This window comes from Pantherophis guttatus, chromosome 13 (genome assembly GCF_059756535.1).
Source record: "Pantherophis guttatus breed Tessera chromosome 13, ASM5975653v1, whole genome shotgun sequence".
In the NCBI taxonomy this organism is placed as follows: Eukaryota; Metazoa; Chordata; class Lepidosauria; order Squamata; family Colubridae; genus Pantherophis; species Pantherophis guttatus.
In genome coordinates, this window is record NC_142075.1 from 10,756,452 (window position 1) to 10,778,048 (window position 21,597).

Here is a 21,597-nt window from a genome sequence, read left to right on the forward strand (position 1 = left end):
GCATTTTGGGTTTCCCTTCCAATTCCTCAGAAAAAGAGTTATGGCAAAAGTATAGCTAGATTCACCGCTAATAAGGAAAAAAAAATATGAAGGGATGCTAGGATTTAACTACCCAATTTTTTAACATTGCATACACCAATAAAGAGCACAATGTCTCCTAAACACAGTATGTTACTACGAATCTGGAATGCTATGGATATAGTGAATTGTCTAAAGTATAAAGAGGTGGAAGGAATATCCTCTACTTAAAAAGTATTAGAAGGTGTTTTTTTTTTTTTTAGGTATGTGCAGATTTCATTAGTATCACAAACCATTGAAATTACACACTGAAAGAAAAGAACATTTCATGCAACATATTGTATAAGCTTCAGTCAAGTTTCAAAATGAAGAGTATCCTGTTGCTGACAAATACTATTTATCACTTTATTCATGAATCTGAAAATGAGAAACCTCCATTATTACTTTAGGTATGCAGTTAAATAAAAATAACCATTTTAATTTTATAATCCCAAACAAGTGATGCAAATATTATGACTTGCAATTAGATACGAAAACAAAGCAATAGTAAAACTTAAAATCACTACAGTTTAATAAAATAGAATTTTAATTACCTTTACTTATTAGGAGTCCAGAAAGCACTGTGCTAATTATCTTTCAACTCACTTTTTTCATGTAATAATGTGAGAGTTTATGGGAAACGAAGCATTTAGCGACAGCATATGAGTTTAGGCAATGGCCATTTGGAATCTGGAATGTTGCTGCTCTTTGCTTTTCTTGTGACCTGGGATCTTATTAAATGACCCTATTAAAATGATAACATTCTGTAAGACATATATAGTAGTAGCCAGAATTGTGGAAACCTTTTGGGAAAAATGTCACATTTATCACTATTGAGTAATGTAAGAACAAAACTGTTACTCCTGTGTGTCAAAGGAAAGCAAGTGGACAGCTATCATCTAGAAGCAAAATCCAACAGAATGTGAGAGATAAGCCAGACCAGTTCTCTCAAAGGCAAAGTGTCAGAGATAGCAGACTCTCATCCATAACAGAGAGGGGTCCTATTTCTTGGGAAGCAGCTGACTTGCGCTCCTTTTCAAGTTTTCTTCTTTCTTAAACAAAGCACAGCGTAATAACTAGTGGGGTAAATGAACTTTTGTTTTTGCCAGTCTCGATAGCAAGACAAATTATCACAACTATGCTGCTTTCTCAGCTCAGCATAGGAAAATGACCCTCCTATGAAATGCTATACTGTGTCAGGGACACTTACAAGTAATTAAGATTTGTTATCAGAATGGATTTACTGCCCAAGGAAGGCCTATATGCCATGCAATACCCCCACTCTCAACTCATAAAGCAAGAAACAGATTCTTTGGGAGAATATTTTCTTAAATTGCATCATTAAAGTTAGTCCTGCTTACGCTGCCTCTGAACACACTCAAATACACAGAATTAGCCACACTCACACCACTGTAAAATTCCAAGGGCCTCCAAGTTCAGTATAAGATCAGAACTGGTATCCAAGCTAAAATAATGTAAGAGAGATTACAGATGAATTGGTTAATGGCTTAGTAGATTCTTAAGCTTGATGAGCTCCTACTCAACCACATGTTGCTCCAACCTTATAGCCATACTGCCTCCTGGAAACCAGAAGATAACAGCCATCTCAATACATTAGTGGCCAAAATTGGGGAAACCTTTTGGAAAAAGTGTATTTTTGAGGTTTGATTGCTAATGACAAAACTTTTTTTTTATTCGGAGTTTCAAGATAATCCTATTCCACTGCTGGAATGGCCTGGGAATAGCCCAGACCTTGACCCAATTGAAAATCTATGGAGCCGACTAAAGGAACTTGTTAGTCAGAAGCGACCCAGCAATAAAACCCAGTTAATAGAAGCCATCCTTCAATCAATTTTGGTTTCACATTAGAACAGCTGCAGAACTAAAAGGCTTGGTTCACTCCATGGGAAGACGTTGTAAGGCCATCATTCATGCTAAAGGTTACCCAACTAAATATTAACTGACATAGTGATAATTTTTGTATATCTCATTTTTTCTATGGTGATCATTTTTGTATAACTCATTTTTTCTATGTGTTTCACTTTTCTTCTTTATACCATAACTGCTATTCTAATAGCAAATCATTCATAAAAGTTATTGCATTACATTCTTGATTAAATTATCTTCCATTGATATATAATTTTAGGATACTCCTCCAAAAAGAGTGGTGTTATTAGCTAGTTTCAGAAAATACATTTCTACCTGAATTAAGCCTCCAGGACAGTTTTGTGAAAGAGAGTAGAACAAACTTTTAAATATCACAAAATTAGTATTTAAGACACGTATCGAGGACCTGACTGGAAAGGAAGGTGCACAGAATCAGAAGTGGGTGATAAATAAGATTTTTCCTTTCCTTCTGAGTCAATTTTCTTCTGAAAACAACTGTTAAAAGAAGGCAATTATCTTTTGTTCAGAAATTATGCTTCAGCCAATGTGGTGAATTTCACAATTCACATTGCCTCTTGATTCCAGGGCTGTCATGTATTGCATGCAATACGTATGAGATCGGAATGTGTCTTTGGGAATAATGAAGAACGCTGTAGCGGTGTTACAGTAGTACTATATAAACTCTGCCTTATATAAACTTTTTTTAAAAAAGAAACTTCTTTGCAGTCTGTAACATCAATAACTTCCTTTTTTCTCAGTGTGCAGTTTTAGAGCGTCAGGTCATGTTGGGCAAAATGTATTCATTCCTTTATGAATGCCAGAAGCTTTCGGAGTCTATTTATAGTATTCAATAATTTGTAAAGGTTAAATGTAATCCAGACTGTAGTGTTAGCATTTTCCCTGCTGATATCACAGAGTAAAAGACTGGCAGCCTACCCTTGTTGGAGGTTTGGGAGGGCTAGCAGCTTTAGACTGCAGAACCATGTATGGTTAAGTCCATATAAGTATCCACCTGATTGGTTAGACAGTAAAGATAAGTACTGTGACAGGTGTTGGTGAAAGCTACACCTGTTTTCTCAATGTGGGCTGATTTAGTGGGAGTTCAAGGCACTGAGGAGGGGAGAGAGGGGCAGAATATTATGCCAAGTAATCCGAGAAGGAATTATTTCCTAACGGTGCCTTATGATCTTTACATGAATTTGATTGTGTTATGTGAAATGCTGAGAGCACTTTGATGCTGCTGAGGGGAAAAAAAACCCAAGCCAAATGTTGCTTTAAAAGTACTGTAGCTTCTAAAGTTTAAAAGTTGTTATGGAAATGCAATAGGCCCACAAAGTGAATTGGTTTTAATTGTTCTACTTGTCTTGAAGAAGTACCAAAGCAGGGGGGATATTATTTACACATACACACATACTTTTTAGGTTTTAAAACTATTTGTTTCAACAAAAATGAAAATTTTGTTTTTTAAAAAAGTCAGGATATTTAATCACTGCTACACTATTGGTAAGAAATTGCAAGCAATAATGAAATGAGAGCTATGTGTTTTGCTCTAAAATGTAAAAATGGAAAACTTTCTGCTAGCAGTGTCCCAAAAACTTTGTCTTAAATGTACAAGCTCACTGTGTGTGCCTTTCAAAATAAAAGATTGAGGTTTCCTTTTTAAAGGTAAAATGGACATACTGTGTTCCTTTCAGGATTCTCTTTGTACCTGTAATGAATAAGTATATTTGATAATGCATTTTTGGTTTGGTTTGCTGGACTCATGGAACAGGACAAAAAAATTGGTCTGAGATCAGAACATACTGTCATATCTTTGAGATGTTAAGCTTGTAGCTCTTCTGGCAACAAGCTTTTAACTAGTGCTTAGAAAGTAATTTCTAAGATGAAGACTGCTTTTTCACAATGATCGTCTTCTGAGGAACAATTGCATTTTGCAGGACATTATGGAAAATGTGAGACTACCTTTAGTGTATGAGACCGTACATAATTTTAATGGAAAGCTTATTACAAAATGTTTGAACAGTCAACGTAATAGTGATTCTGTAGACTTATAAACTGTAGAGGTTTGCACGGAGAAAGAACCTGGAGTTTAAGCTGCTTCAGTCTTTCTATTGAGTGTATTATCGTCCAGAAATCACCTATTTACCTATTCAGAAGTGAGGTGAACACTCATTTACCTACTCAGAAGTGAGAAGAAGGGTAGCTTGTTCCATTTCTCTAAGAGTTTGCATAATGAATGGTGAAGTGAACAGCAGGTAGGAAGGGGTTAAGAGCCTCTTTCTCTTGCTGTTTTTCCATTCCAGTTCTCAGACTTATTTGGCATTAAAATAAATAAAAGCAGAGGGAAGAGTAACACAGAATGTCTTGTAACAAGCTGTTTGATGCTCGAGATCTCTTGAAGCTAAAATCATAGCACAGAGCGATCCTTCATGTACCTTACCTGATAGAGGGAAGGCAATCTCCTGCCCACTCTTGTCCTAGGACACAGGTTCAGTTGACACAGGGAACACCTGGAATGCTCATAACTCATTGGAGATTTAAATTGCAGATGAATACCACTACTAATAACGAAATGCGTTATTCCTAATTTCCCATTGAATTAGTTTAAACTTTTTTTTGTAAAGTATGCTGGAAATTTGGGGGGGGGAATGGGGAGGTTACCAAGGAGATGGGGAATTATAGTTCTGTTACAAATGTTGAAAAGTTGTAGTGTGTTAAGAAACCAGTATTCCTGTGGCTTTGGCTGTGCAACAGTCGGTGCCCTCTTAATGCAGCTTTGCAGTTGAAATGACAACAACATGGCAAGTGTAGTATTTCCTGTGTGTGTGAATTTTCCAATTGTATTTCAGACTTTAAGAAAGAAAGGCCTTAATGGTTGTGAGAGCCCAGATGCTGACGATTACTTTGAGCACAGCCCACTCTCGGATGACAGATTCAGCAAACTAAGTGAAGATAGTGATTTTATTTTCAAGCGAGGCCCTGTAAGTACTTCTCTTGGCTCCTACTTTTTATTTGTTGATTCTTTTTATTAACTTCATTATTTAGGCTCTGAACAAGAAGGAAAACAGAGGGTGCGACAGCCCAGACCCTGACACTTCCTATGTGCTCACGCCACATACAGAAGAAAAATATAAAAAAATTAATGAAGAGTTTGATAATATGATGCGGAATCATAAAATCGCAGTGAGTACTGTGGTATGCCTTGCGCTCTTGTTACATGCATGAGAAGATTTTGTGATACCACCTTCTGTGGCTCTTTCGGCTTGGAAAGCAGAAGTACCTCTCTGAGGTGTATGTCCATCCGAGGTAGAAACCTTGAATGGTCATCATTATAATCCTATTATGTAAATTCTGCTGAGCGATGCAGTTTGAGTGCAACTTCTTTGGTGTAGAATGCAGCAAGGAAAGCCTGGGAGCTGCTAAGGAAACTGTACATTTCAGTAAAAAGTTTCTAGCCCTCACGAGAACTTAGAAATACATAAACCTTTGGGGTATCTCCTGATGAACCTGAAGTCATAGGCCTGTGGACGGATGAAAAACAATTCTCTTTTTTTCTCCAAGAGAGCATCCATAACATTGTTTTAAGTTTATGGAACTGTTTATGTTAAAAGAGTGTTGCTTCATAATCACACGGATATGTATGTTTAAAAACATGTTGTTACAGATCTGTTCTTAGTCACTTTTGGTGAGATGGTTGGCTGTACAAATTTGATCAATAAATAAATACATCTAACTGACAAACTCTTAACAGAGGAGGAGGCCCTCTAGTGCACCTTGTAGGCTAAAGTCCTCATTCATGTACTTATGTAATTACCCAAATTGTGCGTATTAAATCATTAGTTACTTAGTTTTGTCATGACATATAGTACAATTCAAATGCATGATACCTATCAGACTATAAGAAGAAAAATGTCTGTCCTAAGGGCCTTAAAATGCCAAAATCCCATACAGCCTAGGCAAAATAGGGGAAACTTGATCGTTATATGCTTGGCTGGACTTAGAGTGGAATATATAAACTAAGGACTAAAGGCTTCATGTAAAAGATGAGTTTTGAGGAAGAATTTGAAAGCCATAAGGGAGCATTATAAATAGAGGGGCTTATAAAGTTTATGTACTATGTGTAGATGACTTTAGTGTAACATTCTTTCAAATACATTCCTTCCACAAGCTAATGTTTGCTTTCACACACACGCACATGCACGCACGCGAGCGCGCGCACACTCACATACACACGAATACTGTTACAATATAACACACACTAACATTTTATTAGCCTCTCGGCAACTTTTAAACTTTCAATGTATGAAATCAAATTTATGTTCAACTGTTAAAAAAAAAATATTAGAGAATTTTTATGAATAGCCTACTTTTATCAGCATGATATTTCTGATCATAGCATTATAACTTACTATTTGTGGGTTCTTTTTTTTTTTTAAAAAGCCAATATGTTTTCGTTGTTGAATGTTTGCTTGAATGTAACATGTGAATATCAATTAACCTATTTCATGTCCTACTTGCAATGTTGAATAAGCCATTTCTAAACTGATGAATTTGAAGGAATTAAAAGCTCTTAACTAATTTTGAAACTTTTGAATAGTCGTATGTAACAGATGCCAATACTTTGCATTAAACAATAAATATAACCAGTGTATTTCACAAATATCAAAGCTAGCATTTTAGCACTTGATTGCAACTTAAGATTTCAAAAGTTGTACTTTTCTGTCTCACTTAATTCCCCTCCCCCCTCCTTTCCAGCCTGGGTTGCCTCCGCAGAACTTCTCAATGTCGGTCACTGTTCCTGTATCCAGCCCCAATTCTTTAAACTATAGTAGCCCTGGGAGCTCTCTTGTATCCCCAGCCTTGGCAGCAAGCTCTACCTTGACAGATCCCACACTGCTAACTCCTCCTCAAGCTTCGTTGCATCGAAATGTATCACCTGGAGGGCCTCAGAGACCCCCAAGTACAGGTAGCGCAGGTAAGACTTATTTGACAAGTCTATAAATGATTTCCGACAAATTCCACCTTGTGCTACCTCTGTTCAGTATATAACATGGAACGTAATACATATATTTTTTTCATTCCTTAACTAGGTGGAATGTTGACCACCACCGATCTCTCAGTGCCAAATGGAACTGGTTCTAGTCCAGTGGGTAAGTTTTAAAATTTTGTATTTTCACTATCACAAAAGGGCCAATTGGTTACCTGGTACGTGAGCGCTTTCTAAAGAAAGCAAAGCTTTCACGGACAACAAAATTGCTTCTTTCTCCAGTGTACTGGAAGGCCAATCCAATCGTGTGGGTTGTAGACTTCTCTTCCGCTTTGGAGACTGAGTCAATCAGATCCTTGATCCCGCCTTCTCCTACTGAGCATGCCCAGAATTTGACTCAGTCATCGAGCGAAGGAGACATGCGCGAGGGTGCTGGTGCAAAGAAAAGTGAATTCAACAAACTGCAAGCCCGGCTCCGCGTGAAGCCATTCACACACTGTGAAAAGCTAATGTTTTCTGCCTTGTACGGGCTGCAGCAGTGCAGTCCACGGGTGCTTGTTGAGGGGGGGCAGGTGTGTAACAAAGGAACGCCGTGCCTGATTGAGAGAGGCTGGAGGTTTGCAAGCTTTTGGGTACCTGAACCAAAATAAGTATGTGTGCTTAAAAATGGGTAGCTTGAAGTTTAGCCCATTGATTTTTGTAAGACATTGCCCTGTCTTCATTTTGATAGTTGGGTGCTTCTTGTGGGCCAGGGGCTTTTTGTTTTTGTCACAGTACAGGATGCATAACTTTTGTACATATTAATTAAGGAGAGCAGCGATCAGCAAAGAGAAACAGAATCTGTGAGCTTTCATGTGAGCTTGAGTTTGAAGGGTGATTATTTTTTTCCCTTGGTACTTGTTGACAGTGGGGAGGTGTGCTGTTTGATGCAGTCAGTGTGGAGGCATCTGTGTTCCAATTCTCAAATTACCGGAAGATGGCACGAACACCTGCTGCCAATGTTACTTGCCTACTCCTAGTATCCCTTGGTGGTGAAGGATCAGCTAGCCTGGAATGAAGAGCGTAGAATCTCTCTTGGGAAAGAGATTGATCCTTCCTGCCATTGATATTCAGAAACAGGTCTTTGGGTGTATTTACTGTAGGTCATGTATAAGGTTGGAAGTCCTTTGGAAAATACTGTATAAGACCCTGTCTTACATTTTTTTGAACCCTGAAATAAGCGCTTGGCCTTATCGCCATGCGCTCAAAAGCCTGATTGGGCTTATTATCAGGGGATGTCTTATTTTGGGGGAACCAGGGTATATACATATATAAATGTAAAACTGAGGTTATGTTTGACCCATCGGATGTGGGAAATGGAATTCTTTAAAGCGTTTTATAAAACTGGTTGATTTTACCAACATTTTAGATTTGAGCCTTCTGTATATCTGAAGCTATACTTCATTAAATGGTTATGCAATGATTTGTTAATTCAAGCATCAAAAGCAATCAGGCCTTGAGTGTTTGCATATGCTTTGGGTAATTTTTACAACAACTTTAAATACACAGTAGAATTATTCTCAGATAGGAATTAGATATGGAGGGGTAATTTATCTTATGTAGTTTAACGCTTATGTAACTTAGGTGAGATTTCAGTCAGAGCATCTACAGTTGCTATAGTCTTTTGCAGAAGATAGTGGCTGTGTTAATATATGTTGCTAAGTCATAACATGGCTGGTACGAATTTAGCATGAATCCAGCCATTATTGTTTGCTCCATACCCTGGATAACAAGTTCATAAATGATGATTTGCCATCAATTAAATGTTTTATTCAGCAAAGTCTGAACATAAATTTTGGGTTAGTATGACATATAAAGGGACACGGTGGCTCAGTGGCTAAGACACTGAGCTTGTCGATCAAAAGGTTGGCCGTTCAGTGGTTTGAATCCCTAGTGCCGCATAACAGGGTGAGCTCCTGTTATTTGTCCCAGCTTCTGCCAACCTAGCAGTTCGAAAGCACATAAAAAATGCAAGTAGAAAAATAGGGACCACCTTTGGTGGGAAGGGAACAGCATTCTGTGTGCCTTTGGCATTGAGTCATGCCGGCCACATGACCACGGAGACGTCTTTGGACAGCCCTGGCTCTTCGGCTTTGAAACGGAGATGAGCACCGCCCCCTAGAGTCGGGAACGACTAGCACATATGTGTGAGGGGAACCTTTATCTTTACGACATATAAATCAGGCAACATGATGCAGGTGGCCATGATACAAATCAGGAAGAAGTATCAGGCCTGTATGCTCACATTTATTCTCCATATTGCACAAGCTATCAAGTTGAGCCGCGGTGGTGCAGTGGTTAGAGTGCAGTACTGCAGGCTACTTCTGCTGATCACCAGCTGCCTGCAGTTTGACAGTTCGATTCTCACCAGGCTCAAGGTTGACTCAGCCTTCCATCCTTCCGAGGTCGGTAAAATGAAGACCCAGATTGTTGGGGGCAAGAGGCTGACTCTGTAAACCGCTTAGAGAGGGCTGTAAAGCACTGTGAAGTGGTATTTAAGTCTAAGTCCTATTGCTATTGCTATCACTTCCTGTTGGGTTCAAAATTGTAGCTTAAAATTTAAATAACATTTCAGACAGCACAGAGTTGAACTTTATGCTAATTGGAAACATCACGCTGACCAAGGAAAGAGAAGAAGAGAGTGTGCTTTATGGGAGTCTGTTGTGAGTTCTTGGTGCACTATTCATTAGTTAGCCAAACTTCTGAATCTGACTGATAATTCTGCTAGCTTTTCTAGCTCACCAAAAGTGCAGTTCTTCTCCTTTTAAACAGTTAAAGTTGGACCCAGAACAAAATTGGCAACCAGTGAACAATGACTGGTAACATCACTGGCATCCAGCTGTTGGGAGTGAGTTGGATAGGAAGAGAAGGAGGCCCTGCCACATTTGAAAGACAAATAGGTTCTAATATAGAGAACTAACCCAGCCTTTCATATGGCTGCTGTGTAAAATAACAATAATAACAATATCACAAAAGGAATCCCACTCTATGCTCAGGCATCCATTTCCTGGAATTATCAGATCATCGGTTCCATTTAAATATTGATCCTATCTGAATGTTACCCTGATAATAATACTTAAAATCCACTTCATGGTATAAAATGCTTGTACATTTTATTTAAGATGAACCCTAAAACAGGAGTAGGGGGCGTGTACTCCCCCCCTTCCCCCCATCTATTGTCAATTTACAGTGCTCGTCACCTCTCATCATTCACCTTGCTGCCTGGAAGGTTATACAGTATTATTCCTTGATCATTTGGATAAAGGGTAATTTCAATCTGCTTTAAACAAGTGCTCAGGCCCTGGTACCCTGCCAGCCATCTTCGCCCTCAGAACAATCGGCATAAACATTCACATCAGCCTTGTGAATGAAGTAAAGGAGTTAATTGCGATTATAAGGTTTGAGGAAGAAAAATAATTTTAAAAATTGGGTGAAATGAAGTACTTACTTGAAGATAAACTGGCAAACTCTGTAGAGATAGTACTCAAATTGCACCCCAAATTTCTTATTACTGAGCAAGACAGTTGTTAAGTGTCCCGTTTTATGACCCACTACATGGATGGTTTTAAGTTGAGGACTGCCTGTATAATGATGCTTTGCACTGTTACATTTTACTTGGTTACATCTGTGTCTTTGCTTGGAATATAAAACAGCAGGAACAGACTTCATCCATTTCATGTGAAAAAGCCTAGCTAGATAAATAGATAGTTCAGGCAAGGTCAATATGGTTCATACATATCCTCCTAGTCTTCCCTCCCAGGGCAATTATGCCACTGGAGTTTGGTGATAGATATAGAAGTATGTTGGCAAAATGAGGGAGGAAGTAGTTAAACCAAAACAAGCCTCTAGTAAGAAATCAGCTAGAATTAATGCATCTATTTTACATTAACAACAAATACCTTCATTGCAGGATCCAATCTGGGTTGTTCACCAGGACCAGAGGTTTTGTCTTCTGAACTTCTGGACTCGTGCTGGAGCCCATCCTCAGGGAACTTCTCTTTAGGACACACACACTGCTAGAGAGAAGTTCCCTGAGGATGGGCTCCAGCACGAGTCCAGAAGTTCAGAAGACAAAACCTCTGGTCCTGGTGAACAACCCAGATAGGATAGCAATAGCACTTAGATTTACATACAACTTTACAGTGCTTGACAATCCTCTCTAAGCGGTTTACAGAATCAGCATATTTGCCCCCAACAATCTGGGTCCTCATTTTACTGATCTTGGAAGGATGGAAGGCTGAGTCAACCTTGAGCCTGGTGAGATTCGAACTGCCAAATTGCAGGCAGCCGGCAGTCAGCAGAAGTAGCCTGCAGTACTGCACTCTAACCACTGCGCCACCACGGCTCAAGGATCCTGCAACGTTAACCCGGGACAGGTATATTTGCCTTCATTTGTAATACCTTTGTTTTCCACAAATGAAAGGACAAGATCATCATTTCCTCTTATATCATTAGCATATACTTTGCAACCTTTGGAAGGGGAAAAACACTCTCAAAAGCTGTAAAATATTTGCCCTTTCTTACAAGAGCTCTTTCGTGCCTTTGGGCCTCCAGGGTAACTTAGAAGAGCTCTCTGTTTGAAGGATTCGCTTGTCACTCGTTCTTTGGCTTGAATTGGCAGAAGGAGCAACGCTCCTGTGTTTGTAGAAGAATGTATTGACACCACCCCCAATAAACAATCCATCACGATTAATATCAACCACAGAGTAGGAAAAGGTGCCATATGCTGTGTCTAAACAACAAAGCTTAAGAAAGAGACATTTCATTTGGAACTTCACGGCATGAGAAATCTTTTCCCAACAAATGGATAAAACCAGGCAGCTTTTGAAGTTGCTCTGATTTAACCTGGTTTTTGATTGCTTAGAGATAAGGTGTTCAGGCAAATGTGTGTTTATGTGAACCAGATATTTTGTTCTGATCCTTAGCACAAACTGCTTCAGGAGCCCATTGGTTTTTTGTTTTTTTTTAATCAGAGAAGCAGTTTAATGATACATACCATTTAATTACCAGTTTTAACAGTGGGTATATTTGTAAACTGTAAAAGTCTTTTTTCTATAATTTTATCTTGCGTAGGTTATATACTACATATGCCTTCGCTTCTTTGTGCGTGTGTGTCAAATTTTAATTCATTTTCAAAGAAACACTAAAAGCCGAAGAGCTCTCCAATCAGGTTTCTTTAATGTAGCAAAACATTGCAATTTTATTGTGAAATATTAGGGTGGGATATAGAATTTTATGTTACTTTAATAATGGATTATTAAACAGGAAAGACCATATTAAAAAGATTGAAGATAATAAATAGTTGAAGCTCTTACTATTTTTGGCTTGGGATTTAAATTATTTTAGAAGCCAACACCTCTTTCTGGGATAACTAATAACTGGTAGCAATACATGCTATTTGGTTTAACCTGGTGGACAAGTTTCTTTGAAAAGAAGTATTTTTTTCTTACATTTGTGGAAATACTATGCAATCCAGTAGAGTTATTTTTAATACCGTATGAACATAGTTTTGTTAAAAGCACATTTTGGGGAAAGATTAAGCTTGTCTCTCTGCATTTTCCAAATAGTTATCCAGATTTGCAGAGTTTGTTGTCTTCTCGTTCTTCGTTTTTTGCATTTATACTTTAAAGGTGCAGATTATTGGCTTGGCTTGTGTGCAAGACAGAGCTGGCATGGAAAGGGTTACTGCAGTTTCATTTGACAAAGCTCTCCTACAATTACATCATCTTACAATCATTATCTGCCTCTGGACCCTAACCTTAAGCAGAAAAAAAATCCATGCTTTATTCTTCCAATTCAATTTATAATTGGATATTTTTGTTTTAACAACATATTTAGAGCATCTTGTCAGGTAAACTGGAAAACTGAGACTTTTCTGTCTCCAAGCAGATTCTTGTGTTGTGAGGAAGTTGCTGCAACTTAAGCAAACAAGTCAAAAAGTCTGAGAAAAAAAGAAAATCCCTGAAAATCTTGAGTGTCCAAGGATAAATTGTATTCTGAGTCCTTCCTATGCTGATGCCTTATCTAGAAAATGGCTCTGGCTTTCTGGCAGAGTGTCAGATGAATCTGCCTGCCTGACTAAAAGCTCTGCACAGAATATTCAGTCGAGAAAGGTCTTATGTTATGCCTTACAGTGCCATGAAAGGGTATAAAATGTTCTCTTCCACTCACAGTCCCTTGTAAGAAGGGCTTCAGGAAATGATTGCATTGGGTGTGGAAGCAAAAGCAGAACAACTTTAACTCGTGAGTTGCCTGCATACTCACGGAAAGAGTAAGACGGGTGTAGCGTAAAAGAAAAGGGGGCAGAGGAAAGATTAGCTTTGTGCACTGATGTAATTCTTGCAATAAACCAAACTGCTGAATAAATATTCATGAGCACGCTTGCTTTGAAGAAATCCCTACTGCAATTAATGGGAGATTGCTTCAGGTATCTATGCTTAAAGCTTGGTCAGACTTCTGAATAATACACACGTTTCAGGCAGTTGTTTACATTGGATGTATCCATTGCTGCCAAATTCTCTTACTAATGCACTCCCCTGTATAAACAGATTTGTGACGTTACCAGAAAATTGTAATGGACAATTAACCTCATTGGTAGATTCCCGAGTGAGTTAGGGCTACGATATTAGTGATCTTGAGTGCTATATTGAATTACCCTTGGTTTTAAACGGGTTGGTTGAGAGAAGTAAGCATGCAATGTATTTGGCCTTTTAAATGGAAAGGCAGGCTTTCCTAAATAGAGGCCGCAAGCTTCTACCCATGGTATTACTCTACTTTCTTACAAGCTTTTCCATTCTGTGTAGAGTACTGTATTTTGATGCCCCAATAATAACATTGTGAGAGGATGTTTGGTGGAGTTTGGTGATTTCTACTGCTGGAGGGCAGTTAGGACACACACACACAGTGCTCAATACTGTGAAGGGTACTTGTGTTTAGTGTCACCCCCTGCTAATTGTCAACTCTTATGAGAACTAGAAGTCCATCAGTTTCTCTGCAGAGGTTCCCTTGGTGCCTGCTCTTCTCCACCCATTGTATCACATGCATATCAGTTTCATAAAAACGGGGAAGTTGGCATGGTACAAAGCAAGTGTCCGCCTTTGGGATCTCAAAGAAGTTCTATAAGCTTTCCTAAGAATCAGAAACAATGGGTGTCTATGGAGATTCTCCATCATCCAGGCCATGGTCATCCCATGGGTGCTTTTCCAAAAGGAAACAACCAGATGACTGCAAAGAATATAATGTTGAGACTCTAGAAAAGAGTGCAGAGAAGAGCAACAAAGAGGATTAGGGGACTGGAGGCTAAAACATATGAAGAACAGTTGCTGGAATTGAGTATGTCTAGTTTAATGAAAAGAAGGACTAGGGGTGACATGATAGCAGTGTTCCAATATCTTGGAGGTTGTCACAGAGAAGAGGGAGTCAAGCTATTCTCCAAAGTACCTGATAGAAGAATAAGAAACAATGGATGGAAACTATTCAAGGAGAGAAGCAACCTAGAACTAAGGAGAAGTTTCCTGACAGTTAGAACAATTAATCAGTGGAACAACTTGCCTCCAGAAGTTGTGAATGCTCCAACACTGGAAGTTTTAAAGAATATGTTGGGTAACCAGTTGCCTGAAATGGTATAGGGTTTCCTGCCTAAGCAGGGGGTTGGAATAGAAGACCTTCAGGGTCCCTTCCAACTCCTATTCTATCTATCTTTCTACTCCCCACCATTCATCAGAACTGAAGAAGCTTCTTGGATGAGAAGCGAAACATTTTCAAGAAAAAAACAAGTCCAATTGCCTTTTGGAAAAGCAACTCTGGGAGAAACGATGGATGGCTATAGCTTGGAGCTCATTTTCAAATCTGCCCTAGAGAACAGGGATGAACTGAGCCAATAGGGAGAGTTCAGGGTGGGGGGCTAGAATGAGGGGAAAGTAGCATCTTGGTAATCCTGAGTCTCCGGAGAAGGGTGGCATATAAATCAAACTAATAAATAAATAAATCTATGCTTTGCCATTTGTTTGCTGCCTGGACATTTTGTGACAGGACTAGGTTCCCCAGCAGCCCTTGTGCAAACACACACATCACATTTCTTCAAAATTCAGAAGTTGGAATGTAGTCATGCTGCAAAATTTCAGAGAGCTGATGTTCACCTCCATTTCATGAAAAAAAAAAGACTATAAATTAGTAGGTGGCTCCATATGCTCTGTTTACAAATTTTTTTAAGTTAAAGCTTAAAGGAAGTGCACACCGATAGACTGATATATTAGTCTCTCTTGTTGTTATGAAAGACAGCAACACACCTGAAGGGTGCTATGATGAGACAATTTAATTTAAGGAACGATATGTAAAATCTGCACTGTTGGATGCAGTAGCCCAATCTATATGGAATTTTCTAAGCTGCCCACATCAACTAATTTTATAACAAACAGAGAGCACAGATGGGGGTTAGATGCTTAGCATCAATTTCTTAAAAATCAGTTGCATGTGTTATGTAAACACTGCCTATCAGTTGATTGTGTGTGCCAACCAGTCTTCTATGACTCTTCATTTTTGTCTCCGGTCCAATCATCTCTGTGTCTGTGCGTGAGTGTTTGTGTTTGTGTGGCCAGAAACAAATGTTTGACCAGATTCCCATCTTTTTAGACTAGTTAAAATTACTGTGTGTTCTTCCACATGGAAGATTATTTACAATTTGTACAATGCAGTTGCTAAGTTACAAGCACAGTACAGTTGTTCAGACAATTAAAATTGCTTTTAGAAAGATGAAATGGTAGCCTTATGGTTAAGAAGTTTATACGTATGAAAGTGAAAATAGGATTAATAATAACTAATGCATAAAGTTAAACATTGTAAAGGTTTGTACATAATTTAGAAGAAGCACAAGATATGAATGGAATTACAGAAGAGACTGACTGGGGAGAATGATCCAGTAACATTTAAGTATTTACTATAAACTAAATATGTTCCTTAAATTTGCTTATTGTTGTTCACTTCCTCTGACCCTTGCAGAATTTGGGATGCATTGTGATAAATTCTTTAAGATTCATACTAAGATTGAAAAGTACAAATGTTAAAAAGAAACCTGCATAAAAAGGAAGGGTTGGTTGGGCTAGGGAGTAAGGTTTACACTGTAAACAATAGTTTAGGTTCAAAAAAATAGATTAGCCTTTCTCTTAATTGCAGCCAAAAAAACCCTCTGGATTATTTGTTCTGTTTTGAATTAACCACAGTTACTTGTAATAGCCATATATAGACAAATGTGTAGTTAACTACGGTTTGCTCAGACAACCTAGTTTTAGGGCATAGGTTGAATTCACCATAACCTTATGAGGCCAAAGTTCAACAGCTTGGGCTCGTGTTCTGTCTCCTTTTTTCCACAGTTGGGTCCAACTTGCTACTGCTTAGTATTACCTCTGAATCCTAAAATGAAGTTAATCTTAACTGTGATTTGTTAAAACCATTCAGATTCATGTGACATTACACATCATGTTGTACAAGCTATGGCAGTGTGATTCACACAAATAACTGAGTCATGAACTGTCCTTTTCATAGTGGCCAATTCTTACATGCCACTAAACAAAATAAGTCATATTAGAGCATTGTGCGTGCGTGCCATTGTGTTCAGACATGGGACAGCTGTGGTTCAATATAATGATAATACAGTATAAGCGAATCATCTCCAACCTGGTGTTTGTCAAGCTTATCGGAGCCAAACATTTATGGGATGATTTTAATCTGTGAATTTGGTATGACTTCACTTTTTAAGGCGATAATTGCAAGACACCATATTAGAGAAAGTTGGTTTCAGATTGTTGATGTTTAAAAATACTGGCTGATAGGAAAACAAAAACTTTCTGTATACTTAACATGGTATTGTGTGAATCCACCCTACCTATGTATCCAAATAAAATCAAGAAAGATAACTTTTTGTACAGTGTGATATGCAAACATTCTGGGACTATATTTTATTTATTGCTGCACATGCAATCCAATATGGGCAAGTGTTTTGTGGTTTTGAAACAGTTTTCCAGGATTAGGGCTGCATTAAGAAACATGTATGCCCTAGGCACTTTTATATTCATAGATCCTTGTTACAGCAGTAATCCAAATACTGAGGGTTATGAAAGTATTTCCCGGACCTATATTTGTTAGTAAGTGACAGGGATTTTTATTTATCCAAGTGCCCAAAGTAATACTTGCAGTTCAAGCAACCAATATAGTACATACATATGTATAAATGTACCATGGCAACTTGGAGTGTCCCATTTTCTAATCAGCTTAATCAACCTTTTCTAGGTTACTATAATCTGTACCTTTTCCCCTAAATTTTGGTATTCTCACTTAGCAACAGTTAGTAGGTTTTAGTTTCTCAGTCACATTCTTCGAGGCATGTTTTGGGGTATGTTTTGGGGGTTCTCCCCCTTGTTTTTTCTCCCCCTCCCCCAAGTTAAACCAGACTAAACAACTAAACAACTATGGGATGTGGTGGCTCAGTGGCTAAGACGCTGAGCTTGTTGCTCAAAAGGTCGGCAGTTCAGCGGTTCGAATCTCTAGTGCCGCGTAATGGGGTGAGCTCCCGTTACTTGTCCCAGCTTCTGCCAACCTAGCAGTTCGAAAGCACATAAAAAATGCAAGTAGAAAAATAGGGATCACCTTTGGTGGGAAGGTAACAGTGTTCCGTGCACCTCTGGCGTTTAGTCATGTCGGCCACATGACCACAGAGGCATCTTCGGACAGCGCTGGCTCTTTGGCTTAGAAACGGAGATGAGCACTGCCCCTTAGAGTCGGGAACGACTAGCACATATGTGCAAGGGGAACCTTTGCCTTTACCTTTTTAAACAACTAAGCAACAATAAAAAGCCTTCCACAATTGAATAAATGCTGATTGGGGATGGGGAAAAAAGCATTTCAGCAGTTAGTTTATTTTCTGAGGCAGGAAATTTGGTATCTTCAAAGAGTTTTTTGTGATTTGGTGACCACATTTATTCAACAATTATTCTTGTGTATTGTGCTGCTGTGTGTAAACAGCCCAGGGGAGGTAAGCATTTTCTCATACCCACCTTTTTGTATATCTCCCATTCTGTCTTATCAGGCTCCTTGACCTATTCGACTTCTTGAAATTTCTTCATTAGAGGAGATTCTTTTTAGAAAGTTGGCAAACTGCAAAGTGACATCGCAAGACTTGCACATTGCCTTTATTGGCAGCAGTGCCTTGGGGCACCATAGAAATCAGAGATAATATAAGCCAAGATCTACTTGATAATAATTCTACTACCAGCCAGAATGTTGGTCTGTAGTTGTGTGAGAGTGTGAAAGACCATTTGTTAGGTTAAGACTGATAAAAAAAATCTTTAACTACTGCAGTGTTTCTCAACCTTGGAAGCTTGAAGATGGGTGGACTTCAACTCCCAGAATCCAGCAGCGCTGGCTGGGGGATTCTGGGAGCTGAAGTCCACCCATCTTCAAGCTACCAAGATTGAGAAACACTGAACTGCTGTGTTTAAAAAAAAAATAGACAGTAGGACATCCTTCTCTCTCTCTCTCTCTCTCTCTCTCTCTCACACACACACACACACGTTCCATCTCCTTGAACCGATGTATCATTCCCCGAAGCGTGGTTCTCCTTACTTACTGATATATTTTGACACTTGTTTCTACTGCATGGTATTGTTCATCAGTACACCTGTGAGTTGCAGATTTGAAGCTTTGAAGGGTGTGCAGTTGTGGGTTCTGGGCTGTTACAAGCTATCATTGTGGGACACCATCTGAACATTCAGAACATCTCAATCATGTCTTGAAACTGAATTTAGAGAAAAATAAAACTTGTCTTGCAGGCAGTTTCTGTACTGTTCTTGATTTTTATCCAAAGATAACCTCTAAAGTTGTATCTTCGTTAAGCTCTCATAAAGCAATAATTACAAGGATCATCTGTTTGCATACTTACTGACAAAAGCATCAGTATAGTTCTCTGACACCCTTTCCCTTTTTCTTTACCTCTCGCCTTAGGAAACGGTTTTGTGAACTCACGAGCATCTCCAGGTCTGCTTAGCAGCACCGGTGGCGGGAACGGTTTAAGCAAAGTGATGCCTACAAAATCTCCCCCACCTCCTGGTGGGGGCAACCTTGGAATGAACAGTCGCAAACCAGATCTCCGGGTTGTCATTCCTCCGTCTAGCAAAGGCATGATGCCTCCATTGGTAAGGTGCTCCTTTGACTACTTGTGCATGGACTGTATTCTTAGAGGGATTAACAGTACAGTTCTACAGATGAAAACATTGTCTCAAATGCTGCTTTGATTCCATATTTGAGGGAACCTCCAACAGCCGATCATTAACCACTGTAGTGGCACAGTGGTGAGAATGCAGTACTGCAGGCTACTTCTGCCGGCTGCCTGCAGTTTGGCAGTTCCATTCTCACCAGGCTCAAGGTTGACTCAGCCTTCCATCCTTCCGAGGTGGGTAAAATGAGGACCCAGATTGTTAGGGGCAATATGCTGACTCTGTAAACTGCTTAGAGAGGGCTGTGAAGCACTGTAAATCTGTATATAAGTCTAAGTGCTATTGCTATTAAGAATTAGTACTTCTTTGCAGGGAGAAATGATCCATGCTAGTTGGTGTGCTTTCTCTCTCCTTTTCTTTACTCATGCATATAAAGCTTTCAAGTGCTCTTAGTAGTAAACATAAGTATGACTTGGTAGCAGGGGTGGGCTTCAAAAATTTTAGCAAGGGGTTCTCTGCCTGATTGCTGGGTAGGCGTGGCCATGGTGGATGTGACCTAGTCAGCCTCCTGCACCATAGTGGGGTGGGGGGTGTTTTTGCCCTCCCCGGGCTCCGGAGGCTTTCCTCAAGCCTCTGGGAGGGCGAAAACGGCCTCCCCAGGCTCTGGAGGCCAAGAATGGGCCCATTTCCGGCTTTCCCGAACTTCTGGTAGACCCGTTTTTCGCCCTCCCCGGGCCTCCGTGTGCTCCCTACACTTACCTGCATCCAAAACGTGCCACGTGGGGACTCCTGGGAGGGGTGGTGTGGGCAGGGCAGGAGTGGGATTTGAGGGTTCTCCGAACTGCACAGAATCTTAGCTAGAGGTTCTCCCAAACCCCTGCAAACCCCCAGCAGCCCCACCCCTGTTCTTTATGTGATAACCCCACGGGTTGACCTCGATAAGTATCGTGTTTCAAAAATATTTTAGGGTCTAATTTTTTAAGAATCCCAGCACTCAAGAGGAGTGGCCTGTCCATTGTTTTGTTTGCATGAATGCTGCTAATTGCTCATTTTCTTGGCTGTCCATTTGCCTTTTATCCAAAAGGGAACTAGAATTGATTAACTTCAAAGGCAGAATCCAGCCTAGGCTGTTTTCTTTTTTCAATCTACTGAAACATAGTATGAATAATAATAATAATAATATAAAAAAGCACTAACATTTCTTAACCTGGCTCTATTAAATTATTATTAAATTATTCCCACACTTTCCCCCCTCTTTCTTTGTATTAGTTGATTTGTTTGTCCACTTGAAGTTCATTTTAAATGCAAAAAACTACAAAGAAAATCCGTGCCAGTACAGATCAAGAGTTATCTGTAGCCCTGCTTTCTTGCTTCGCACTGCAGCCAACTCGCTGCTTCTCAGAGTCTATGAAAACAAGAGCCCTCCCCAATTCCCCATCTCCAATTCCCAGCACTTAATCTTGAAGAGCACTGTTGTCAGTTAGATATAAGCACCACAGATTTGTTCAATTTTTAAAATTCTAATGGACAAGCCGGTGGTCATCTCTTGTGGGAAGAGGTTTGCCACGATCTATTCTAATGCAGAACAATTTTATGTATATATTCAAGGTTATAGCTATTAGGTGGCCTTTCACAGGTCTGCACTGAGACAAGCTGATTTCTTTTATCAATGTAAATGCGGTTGCTTTGCATATATAACAATTTCCACTCATAGGAAAAAGTGAAGAATTATGCAAGGCATTGGAATCTTGGCATAGCATCTGAGCTGGAACCAAGAATTGACTCATAACTTCAGGCTTTACTTTCTCAAGGGGTAGACAGATGACGTGGGTGGGTGGGTGGGTGGGTGGGGGGTGTTGCAGCTTAACTTTTGACCTTGAGCCATCTGGTCTGTGAAGGGTACCATTTGTCAGCTATGCAGTTTTCATTTGCTTTTCTCATTCTCACAAAGCAGGCTCTAAATTTTCAAATTGTTGCTATTTATCCCCATTTGATTAGCGTTTGAAGTGGAACTTAGTTGATCCACTAATATTTTTTTTTTAGCGCTCCCTGCAATCTGGGATTGCCAGCTGCCAAATTGGCTTAGCTGAATTAACATGAATTATGCTAACCATAATAAATTAAACGTTCTGTGTCAGAATAACGCAAGGGATAGTCCTTGACTTGCGACTGCAATAGGGAACAGAGTTTTTTGTTGCTAAATGAGGCAGTTGTTAAATGAGTCACATCTGATTTTATGACCTTTTTCGCCACAGTTTTTTAAGTGAATCAATGTGGTTTTTAAGCAAATTTGGCTTCTCCCATTGACTTTGCTTGTCAGAAGCCATCTGGGGAGGTTGCAAATGGTGATTACAGGTAGTCCTCGATTTACAACAGTTCATTTAGTGACCGTTCGAAGTTAGAATGGCACTGAAAAAAGTG

The 21,597-nt window shown here is 39.4% G+C and overlaps 1 protein-coding gene across 13 annotated transcripts in view; it reads left to right on the forward strand.

Annotated features, from left to right (window-relative positions):
* The window catches only part of MEF2A (myocyte enhancer factor 2A), a 79,240-nt gene that overhangs the window by 45,703 nt on the left and 11,940 nt on the right, over window positions 1–21,597 (forward strand). For 6 of the 13 annotated variants that reach the window (XM_060694788.2, XM_060694791.2, XM_060694793.2 and 3 more), the window contains 4 exons: window positions 4,794–4,925; window positions 6,700–6,919; window positions 7,035–7,094; window positions 18,965–19,155. In XM_060694788.2, the coding sequence (XP_060550771.1) occupies window positions 4,794–4,925; window positions 6,700–6,919; window positions 7,035–7,094; window positions 18,965–19,155 (603 nt within the window). Of the gene's footprint in view, window positions 1–4,793; window positions 4,926–4,989; window positions 5,128–6,699; window positions 6,920–7,034; window positions 7,095–18,964; window positions 19,156–21,597 lie in introns of all 13 variants that reach the window. The other 7 variants (XM_060694786.2, XM_060694789.2, XM_060694790.2 and 4 more) reach the window with 2 other exon arrangements.